Raw genomic sequence first — 10390 nt, forward strand, 5'->3', positions numbered from 1 at the left:
AATCCGGACGTATGGTAACCCTAGATGTAACTTACCCAGCTTGGCTCTGTGGAGCAACATGCAGGTTGGGGTGCTGGATAAGTCATCACTTGTCTGTAAAATCACAGCTCCACAGAGGAAGCAGGCCCCCGCTTTAATGATAGCAGCAGATGGATGCCAGCAGGCTGGCTGTGGCCAAAGCACTGAGGAATATGGCAGCACAGGAACTCAAACTCTAGACCCTGTGCTATATCAGCAATGGGGGCACTACTAAAGAACCTTCTCCATAAGGAGGCAGGAGTAGCAGCTCAAATGTCCTCTTTCCCAGCTCCTAGCCCCAAGAAGTGGGAGAAACTCTCACTCCTTCCCTCATTAGCTCTGTATAAGGAACAGCTCCATATCCCTCTTTCCCAATACAGCTATTTCCCCTCACGGTAACTGCCTTTGCATGGGCACAGCAGCATTTATTACAAATCTGTTTGTACACAGAGGATCTGAAACAGGAAGTTCACACAAATAGAAAAGTGCAGCTCTGAAGAGAAGCAGGAAGCAGCCAGTGACTTTGTTTACTGCCAGCCACCACTGACTAAGGGGAATGGCCCAAACAACTCTCAGGAGGTTTAATCACAGCTCTGCACTGCTGTTCCCTGTGGGCAGCATTCTGGTACCTGGGCCAACAAAAGCACAAGCCCCAACATGTCCAGTGAAACACAAAGGAAGGAAAGACAGGGAAACTCCCGTGAGAGTCCATGTGACTGGGCGCCACTTGGCAGGGAGGGTGAGGTTTCTTATGTTTCATGGGTTCCCTCTGGAGGCTGTGGGTCCCCTTCATGGCGAAGTGTCTCCATATATTTCTGCATCTTTTCAGTCATCCATGCAGGTGGGATAAAAGGTTTTAGTTCCTCCAGCTTCAAATCAGGAGAGCCCCTGGTGAGCAAGTGGGAGACAGGAGTGAGCATGTGGGGAGGGACACAGACACTGTCTGGTCACAGTTTCAGGAAAACTCCTCACCCACGACTGAGGTAAGATTGTCCAGAGAGCAGGGCTCCCATGAGAAGTCTGATTTTCAGGAGAGTGCAGCATGGTGGGCACACACTGGGTGCTGAGAAGTCTCATCCCAGTCGTGGGTGCTGAGATCATCGGTAGAGCACAATACTAGGCAGGACCCACTCTGCCTCCTGACCTTGCTCGCTCTCTTGCGCCCTGTGGGTAGGACGACTCCCCCATCCCCTCCCCCAGTCATTTCTTGTTTTATAAGGGGAGAGGGCAGGGATTTCAGCACAGCCGAAGTCTTGGTTCCTTGCCTCACCTGTAATCATCACTGGCTGCCAGATCCTGAATATCCTCCTCTATGAGGAGGTACGCCTGCAGCAATTGGGAAACAAGAGATGGTTAGGAGCCATTCTGGTTGAACATACACAGGCCAAGAAGATTTTCCATTTGGCTACTCAGAAATGAGATCTGCTGGCATGAAGTAGCGGCGCTAGCTTTGTAAATAGCACCCATCCCCCAATACCTCAAAGAAACCAGGTCAGGTGTGAGCAGAATTGCTCCTGAGAGTCCAGGGGAAGTGGTTTTCTGTATCTCACGGTTCCACCTTGCTCACTCTCACAAACCCTCATCATCATAACAGTCGCATCAAAGCTGATGACTTCCTAGGCTGAAGCAACAGCTGCCAAATCTCAGCCCCAAGTGACGAGGTGCAGAGAGCGGCTTGCCAGACGGTGCTCTGAAGGGGCTGCAGTATGGACGAGCAAACCCGGGCCCCTGGAATCCGTTGCTTACTGCACTGGCTTCTGCTTATTTGCACACTTAATTCTGAACCAGTTTACTTTACGATTCTCTCCCCGTCCCCATCAAGATCCCAGGCTGTGGCAGGAGCCAGGCCTGGCCACACTCACCATCTTGCCCCCAGTGGCCCTCATGTGCTGCTGTTCTGCCAGCCAGTGCTTGTCTTGAGGATCAGCCGCATACTGCAACAGAGCAGCAAGGTGAGACCACCACAAGTGACATACCAACATCTGTAGCCACCATCATGGGGCAACTTCTGGGTGTGGACTCAGAGCCCAGGCCCGTCCTCCTCTGTGGAAACCCAGGGGGCAACCCCATGTCTCCCAGTAAGAGATCGTCTATGAATGAGGACTCAGTCCCATCCTGCTTACTCCTCAAAGCAAAGCCTCCTGTGCCAGGCAAATTCATCACCCCACGGGAAGCAAGTCTAGTGTATGACATTAGCTTTAACACCATTTTAAAATCTGTTGTGAGGTAACATCCCTGCCCCAGGAGACGACAAGCAACGTCAGCAGGGTGTGAGAGGGGATAGAACATACAAGCACAAGGATATATTCCCCACCCCCGTCACAAGCAAGTTCTGAGCAAACCCCAAAAAGGGAAGCATTGTGCTGAGGTTTCTGACCTTAAAGAGATGGGGGTGTTTGATGTAGAGTCGCCCTCTGGTTCCTCCCATTCCAAGAGCCCTGAAACAGGAACATGGTGGGGGAAGGGGGGTTAGGCCTGTGCACAGGGGCAGCTGAAGTGTGATGTATGGAGGCTTCCTTCCGTCCCCAGAGCCCGTGCCCTTCCCACTCTGCTTCAGAGTGCAGAGATGTTTAACTAGTGAGAGGAGAACCATGGGCTCCAGCCCCAGAGACAGTGCCGCTGCCCCCTTCTTCCCCTCACCCAGAACTACGGGGCACAGAGCCAGCATCCCACAGGATGATTCCTTACTTGTTTGCTCGAGATCCCAGCACAAAGGTTGTGGACTCAGTCAGCCGGGCTGGATCCCACTACAGAGCGATTGGGAAAGGGGCAGAGATTAGAAACCCAACAGATCCAGATCCAGCACCCCACCTTTGAGCCTCAGATTTCTGTGGCAAACTCTTGCAGGGGCCCCAGTGGCTCTGGTGGGGCTGACAAGCTGCAGGCTTGTGGGCTCCATGGAGGGGAAAATATGCCTCATACCTTGACTGATCGAACAGGCAGTGGAGTTTCTCTGGCCTTCCCAGCAGAACGTGCTGCCTGGGACAGATCATCCATAGCCAGGAGGAGTCTATGTCCTCCAAGCTGCTGGGCTGCACCGGGGAGTGGGTAGGGAGGCAGGAGATGAGGGCCTCCACCCAGCCCATTGCTCTCCCTCCTTTGCCACTGCAGGGAGGTGGCAGAGCTGGGTAAAGCCTGGCCTAGAATCAGCCTCTGTTCCTGTGGGTGGCAGGACGATCACTGCCAGAGGCAACGGGGAGAAGGGAGGCTGCGTGGAGCACTACTGAGCCAAGCCCAGTGAAAGGCAGCCAGCTGCACACTGTACCTTCGGTCCCTCTCGGCGCACTGGCTCACAGGATTTGAGCTTCCACCTGACGGGGAAAACACAGAAAAGGCCTGAATTCCCAGAGGGCTCATGCCAAGAAGCCACAAAAGAATTTAAATCAACACTGGATAAAAAGCACTAGGAAAGGGCCTGTCAGAAGCAGACCCCATGGGGAGGGCTGGTCATCTTGCCAGCCCTAGCTTTTACTAATCCAAGCTGCCTACAGCCTGAAACGATTCTGCTCTCCTGATCGGGACATACATCCCCTTCCCCTCTCCAGACAGACAGAGCACCCCTGAATATCCCTCCGCCCCCACCCCCCCATTTCTCTGGTGCTGGATCCTCTTCCGCATCAATCCCTCCTCTCTGAGTTCCACAAGACTCATGGCCTCTGCTCTCTTGGAAGGCCCCTGGCTCCTCTGATCCTGCCTGGAACCTCTCCCTGACAATACTCAGCCACACATATTTCAGGCCCTTCCGTGACCCTCCCCCGACCACACTGACCAGGCTCATTTAACTGAAGAGAAGCTGTGCAGGTCTCACACACAGAAATGCTTCTCTTAGCCAGGAGGCGCCCCCAAGTTGAGCTCCAGACACTCCTCTTCCTTCTTGACTCAGACCTTCCATTTCCCTCCAGAGGCCCTACCCTGAATGCCACGCTTGGCCATGAGTTTTCCTCTACATCCCCCATGGCTGAAAATCTGTCATTGCCACCTGCGTGGCTCACTGCCCCTATGTGCAGCTGCCTTGACTTGGCCCAAATCCTACACAGGTCTCCATCTTCTCGGCAGATCTTCGTCACCTCTGTTACTGCAATTTCCTTCTCTATGGCTTCTGAGTCCCTGACCTCCTATCTCCAGCACATGCACTATGCTTCTGCCTTCTCACTGGCAGGGAATGGGGCCACAGCACTCCCATCTATAGGTTCCTCATTCGCTTGTTTGAGCTTGCATTTAAACCCCTTCGTGGCCAGGCTCCAGCCGACCACGTGTGTCTTCACTCCCCTTGCCTGAGCCTCCTGTTTGCCCAAATGCACAATCTCACCACAGCCAAAAACCTTCTGCTCTGCAGCTCTCGTGTTTGGAACTGCCTCCCAGTAGGGCTTGGACTCCAAGAGAGGACGAGTCAACCTCAGCTGAAAGCATCTTGCCCACTTGGCAATCCATTTGTGAGAAACATACCAGGAGAAAGATAGCTGGGCTGCCCTACCCTTCCTCAGCCAGCCTTGTGTCTCCCCTTTTATCTCCACACTTACGTGGCCACACCTGGGGCTCCACGATCATTCAGCAGGCTCTGCCCTGGAGGTCGCCCCTTCCTCTGCAAGAGAGAAATCCCTCATTTGCTCACTCATCCAGCACTCACCTGAGAAGCCGACGTGCATTCCCTGCTGGGAAGGCGGCTCTCCCAACCACATGATGAAACGGTTAAGAGCAGCTATAAGAAATGCTGAGACTGGGCAAAAGGAGCCAGCATTGCTGAGTAGAGTGGGGGCCACAGGCTGCCCTGGAGGCTGCCCCCTTCCTAACCCTCTCTCAGGGATGGGGAGGGAGCAGCCAGTGAGGCCTGCATGAGAAATGAGGGCCAAGCTTCCCCATGAGGCAGTGTGTCGGGGTGGAGTCCTTGCATGGTCCTTACCTTTTTGGGAACAGGGCTTCCTCGCCGACTTGATTCCTCTTCCATCTGCCGGGCACGCTGGCAAAGAAATTAGTGATGGAATGAACACAGCCCTTCTCCCTCTCCAGTCTCTCTCATGGAAGCACTCTAGTCACCCAGACAACTACCCTCTTCTCCGTTGCACCTAGAAATGCGTGCCACTCAAGCAGGTGGAGCCACCCCAGCCTGATCCTTAGAGATGGGCACATGGGGTTCTACCTTCCCAAGGCAGAGACCAGGTCTGGGCCCCTCACTGCTCTGTCCAAGTCCTCTCCTCTCCCAGCCTTCACTCTCCCCAATTCCATTTCCTCATCAGAAGGACTGACAGAGAGGCAAGAAATCCACTTACACAGAGGTCTCCTCTGCAGCCAGGTGACTTTACAAAGGACAGACTGGCTAGGAGATCCCTGCTCCACCCCCTTACAGGTTCTGGTTCCATTTCTTGATCATCACTATCAGCAGATAAGAATCGAATACTGTTATGGGCCTCTCCTAGATTCTGCCAAGCCACTGCTAGAGAAAAAGCAATTAGAAGCCCAACCCCAGACTCCCAGCCCAGGTCCCTGAAGCTCAGCTCTACCTTTGGCACTGACTGTTCGTGGATCAGTCTGGGTATCACCTTCTTGCCATCAGAGAACAGCAGCTTAGCCTGTGGGGAGAGAGGGAAGGGTTATCTGCCTCCAGGAAGCTGCTGTACTTCAGGGCCCCAAGAGGACCAGGAAGGAGGCTAGCTGTGGGACATGTTCTCTCCCCAAGAGGCATTCACAGATTAATTTGATTCCTATAACAGCTTTTACACACGGCATATCTGGCTCAGATCACTGGACTAACATGAACGCAGAGTCACAAAGGCCAGAAGGGACCTGGCTGATCATCTAGTTTGACACTGCCCTGACCCCCCGAATAACACAGGCCAGAGAACTTCCCTGAATTAATTCCTGTTTGAACTGGAGCAGATCTTCCAGAAAAACACACACATATGATTTAAAAATGTCTAGTGATGGAGAATCCACCATGACCCTTGGTACATTGTCACAATAGTGAATTACTCGCGCTGTTAATAATTTGCACCCTATTTCCAGTCTGAATTGGTCTTGCTTCAACTTCCAGCCGTTGGATTGTGTTAGACTTTCATCTGCTAGACCAGAGGTGGGCAAACTACGGCCCACGGGACCCTCCTGCACAGCCCCTGAGCTCCTGGCCCAGGAGGCTAGCCCCTGGCCCCTCCCCTGCTCTTCCCCTCCCCTGCAGCCTCAGCGCACCGTGCCACTGGCGCAATGCTCTGGGCAGCGGGGTTGCAAGCTCCTGGGGCAGCGCAGCTGTAGAGCCCAGTCACCCCGGTGCTCTGTGCTGCGCGGTGGACTGGCTGGCTCCAGCCAGGTGGCGTGGTTGTAGCGCTGCCAGCCACTGGTGCTCCAGGCAGCACAGTAAGGAGGCAGGGAGCAGGTGGAGTTGGACAGAGGGCAGGGGAATTTGGGGTGGCGGTCAGGGGTGTGGATAGGGGTCGGGGCGGTCAGAGGGCGGGGGGGGGAGGTTGAATGGGTCAGGAGTCCTGAGGGGGGCCGGGAGTGGATAGGAGGTGGGGGCCAGGCCACGCCTGGCTGTTTAGGGAGGCACAGCGAGTGACCAGAGAGGACCCTAACCGGCTCTCCATACAATTTCCAAAACCCGATGCGGCCCTCAGGCCAAAAAGTTTGCCCACCCCTGTGCTAGACTGAAAAGTCCCCATCAAATTTCTGTGCCCCAGTTGGGTACTTATACACTGGGATCAAGTCACCCCTTAACCTTCTCTTTAAGCTAAATAAATTGAGCTCCTTGAAGGCAGGTTTTCCAATCCCTTAATCATTCCCATAGTTCAAACTCTGGCTGAGGAAAGGCGAAGCTGATCATTCACTAGGAGTTTGTAGCGCCTCTCTATTAACGAGCAGAAAATTGTGAAATTCAATTAAGATTTATTTACTTCAATTTAAGATGAGAGAGACGCCTCTCCCGGAATGTAGGTGCCCCAACAGATAATTAGTATTACAACCAAACCCCAGCAGCATTAGAATAATCTTGCAGACAGGAGCTCAGCCAGTTAGCCACCTACACAATGGGCTCCTCCCTGCCACTTCCTCATTCTGAGCCGCAAAACCTCAGCCCCTCCAAACCTGCATCAAACAGAGGACTGGGCACTGTGCCCAGGTCACCACATTTGGGTATTTCAGCCCAGGAAGAGCAAGTTCCAGAGTCCTGGGGCCCTCACAGAGGAGTGCCCTGCCAGCCACCCTCTCTGTTCTACAACTAAGGGATCCAATTTGAGTGCCTCTCCAACAGAGGCAGTGGAGGCCTGGCCAGGGAGACAGGTGTTGATCTCTGAGGTAAGGCCAGTCCCAGGCTATTTAGGGCTGCAGAGACCAATGGGCGGCCAGTGCCGATCCCGGCGCATGGGGTCATGTGCTCCCAGAGAAGTGCCCCGCTCAGTAAGCGAGTGCTGCGTTCTGCACCAGCGCCAGACTCTGGCTGGCCGTAAGGGGCAGCCATGCAGAGCACACGGCAATAGTCTGACCTGCAGGTGCCCCAGGCCTGGAGAACAGTGTCACGGTTGGGACGGGAAAGGGAAGGTCCCAACCTCCAGGCCAGGCACGGCTGTGTAAGGCTGACTGGGTTATAGCAGTGATGGGATCATCCCAACGCTGCTGGGGGCCTAGAATCACCCCTGAATTTCCTTGCCAGTTGGCTTTGCATCAGCCAGACTTGGACAGAACTAGGGAAAGGAGCGGGAGAGGAGAAGCAGCTCAGAGCTGGCTCCATACCCCTGGTTCCTCATCCAGGTCATGCTTATGAGGCCAACATCACCACAGTGTGCATGAGCTGGAGAAGAGCATGCAGTTCCCTCCACCAGAGCCCTCTGCTGGCTGATCCATACAACCAGCTCTCCCTAGGTCAGGGATACTCAGACCTCAGTGGTTCAGGAGCCAAATTAGCGATCAACATTACCCAAAAGAACCACAGGAGTGTGAATTCATTGTTTCATTTACTGTATAATTCTCAGAGCAAAATGACTGACCATGTATTATTATTTTATTAACTACAACTGCTTAACAACACAGTAAAAGCACCCTGATTGGTTAATAATTAAATCACACGCGTCTTAATATCACGTACTGCAAAGAGCTGCAGGAGACGCATTAAGGAGCCACTGGTGGCTGGCGAACTGCAATCTGAGTATCACTGACCTAGATACAAAGGCATGTTAGCAAGGACATTTTGTCCTGTGAGGTTCTGGGCACCCAGCCTGCGATGCTCTGTATCCTCAGGAGATTGTGGGGCAGATATTTCCATCCCTGGGTTCTTTCTTACAAGGCTACTCCCAGAGGGCGGTGACCCCAGCTGTGTGTGGCAATGGCACATCCCTACCTGTTCTAGGCAGCTCCGACATGTTTCCTGGATGAGCTGCTCTGGGTCCACCTCCTCCCCGACGTTCTCTCTCACGTTAACTGCTGCCTTCTGGAAAAACTGGAAAGGGGCCCAAGAGACGGTTAGAATGACGCTGGCTGCTCTAACCTCTTTCCACAGGGGGCTGCCTCCTTGGAACTAGGTTCTCATCTGCACAAAGTCAGGGGCTGGTGACTCCAGGAGCCACCTCTGCTCATGCTACAACCAAATACCGTATGGTCATCAGGGTCAGCACTGAGCACAAGGGATGCAATCCCATTAGGAAGTTACGTACCCCTTGGTAGCAGACTCCATCCTCTCTGGTCACTCGCTGTTGTCCAGCAGAACTCATTTTTAAAGTTTCATCTGACCTGTGTGCATTTCGACTCCTCCAGAAGGGACTGGGAGCCCTCTGAGTGTGACCCTTTCAGGATTAGACTGAGCAGCCCTCACCTGCCCTTCTTACCCAGTTCACAAGGTTATGTTGTGTATGTAAAGAGGGCTACAGGGCTGGGGTTTCACTGGGTCAGTGCCTAACAGCACAGGCTGGAGGTAGAAGGCTGATGTCCACCCAAGAGATTTCCCTTTCCTAATGAGCTTTTACCTTCATGTATTTATTGAAGACAATCTGGATCTCCTCATTGATACTAGGCTGCAGAACAGCTCGCAGCAAATCCATGGAGACGGCAGGATCTGTAAAACTGAACACGAGATAAATTACTCCACCCACCCTTACTGCCACACCCAGCTCAGAAAATCCCCAGGCCCAGAATCCCACTCGACAATGCTGTCCCAAATGTTCTCACCCACATGGATGTCCACCAGAGTTTACAGACCTCTACAAAGGACACAACTCTAACAACACAGGCTGCAAGCTTATTTCCACTCCAAACCTAGCAGCAGAATTACCCACTGACTCCAAACCTAGATCTCCCAACAGAAAAGAAGTGCTGGATACAATACCCCTCTGAATTCATCACTGCTTGAAGCATCAGCTAGAGAGGAGCGTTGTTTGCAAGTGATGTAAAAGTATAACTGGGTTCAAAGAAGAACTAGATAAGTTCCTGGAGAACAGGTCCATCAGTGGCTATTAGCCAAGATGGTCAGGGACCCAACTTCACACTCTGGATATCCCTAAACCTCTGATTGCCAGAAGCTGGGATTGGATGACGAGGATGGATCACTTGATGATTTCTCTGTTCATTACCTCTGGGGTACCCGGCATCGGCCACTGTTGGAAGCCAGGATAATGGGCTAGATGGACCATTGGTTTGACCCAGTCTGACCGTTCTTATGCTCTTTTGAACCTCTACTTCACCAGGATTGCACAGACTGCTGAGCCAGTGACCTGCGCTACCACTAGACCCCAGGACATCTCACAGTGACCACCACCACTTAGCAATTGTAGAGCATTTCAGTCTTCAAAGAACTGTACGCACATTACTTCCCTGGGTACAGACAGAGAAACCAAGACCGAGATCAGCAAAATGCCTTGCTCAGCACCGCACAGGGAGTTAATGGCAGAGCCAGGACTAGAATTTCCGAGTTCCTATACCCTGTGCCTTTGCTCAGTCCTCTAGACAATATTGCTTCTTCCTGGTATTAAACCCCATTTGCTTGGGTTTAATCCTATTGTTTAGCGGGTCTGGTGGGTGCCAGAGGAGGCTCTTTTGAACTGCCTGAGACAAGATAATCCCTGAGTGCCTGCACAACTCGGGATGCAGTGACTTGACACGCCAGAGACCCTTCAGGGAGCCCAAGCATCTCCAGCAGCAGCCAGCCTGCCAGGAGTGCCCTGTGTCTGGATGCGCAAGGCTGGGCACCGCCTGTCAGCACCCCAAAGTGACGATCCCAGCTCTGGGCGCAGCTTGTACCTTGTTGTCATCTGCGAGCGCCGACCCCGCCGCTGCACCTGCCGGTGCTTGATCATGATGTTCCAGGGGCTCTGCAGGGAGGAGGAGCAGAGGGGGGTTGTAGCGAGCCGTGCCCAGGGAGGGGCCCCCCGCCCACTTCGGGGCCCCGGCGGGGGGGGCACAG

General features: G+C 53.4%; 1 protein-coding gene across 3 annotated transcripts in view; it reads right to left on the bottom strand.

Moving 5' to 3' along the window:
• Positions 1-418: 418 nt before the first annotated feature.
• The window catches only part of DNTTIP1 (deoxynucleotidyltransferase terminal interacting protein 1), a 14742-nt gene continuing 4770 nt past the window's right edge, over positions 419-10390 (bottom strand). For 2 of the 3 annotated variants that reach the window (XM_034787785.1, XM_034787784.1), the window contains exons 2-13: positions 10228-10298; positions 8958-9054; positions 8336-8434; positions 5517-5585; positions 4919-4975; positions 4539-4600; positions 3284-3329; positions 2707-2765; positions 2396-2456; positions 1881-1952; positions 1289-1344; positions 419-906 (exon numbers count right to left, since the gene is read on the bottom strand). In XM_034787785.1, the coding sequence (XP_034643676.1) occupies positions 768-906; positions 1289-1344; positions 1881-1952; positions 2396-2456; positions 2707-2765; positions 3284-3329; positions 4539-4600; positions 4919-4975; positions 5517-5585; positions 8336-8434; positions 8958-9054; positions 10228-10298 (888 nt within the window). In that variant the 3' untranslated portion in view covers positions 419-767. The remainder of the gene's footprint in view (positions 907-1288; positions 1345-1880; positions 1953-2395; positions 2457-2706; positions 2766-3283; positions 3330-4538; positions 4601-4918; positions 4976-5516; positions 5586-8335; positions 8435-8957; positions 9055-10227; positions 10299-10390) is intronic. The other variant, XM_034787786.1, reaches the window with a different exon arrangement.

This window comes from Trachemys scripta, chromosome 12 (assembly GCF_013100865.1).
Source record: "Trachemys scripta elegans isolate TJP31775 chromosome 12, CAS_Tse_1.0, whole genome shotgun sequence".
NCBI lineage: Eukaryota > Metazoa > Chordata > Testudines > Emydidae > Trachemys > Trachemys scripta.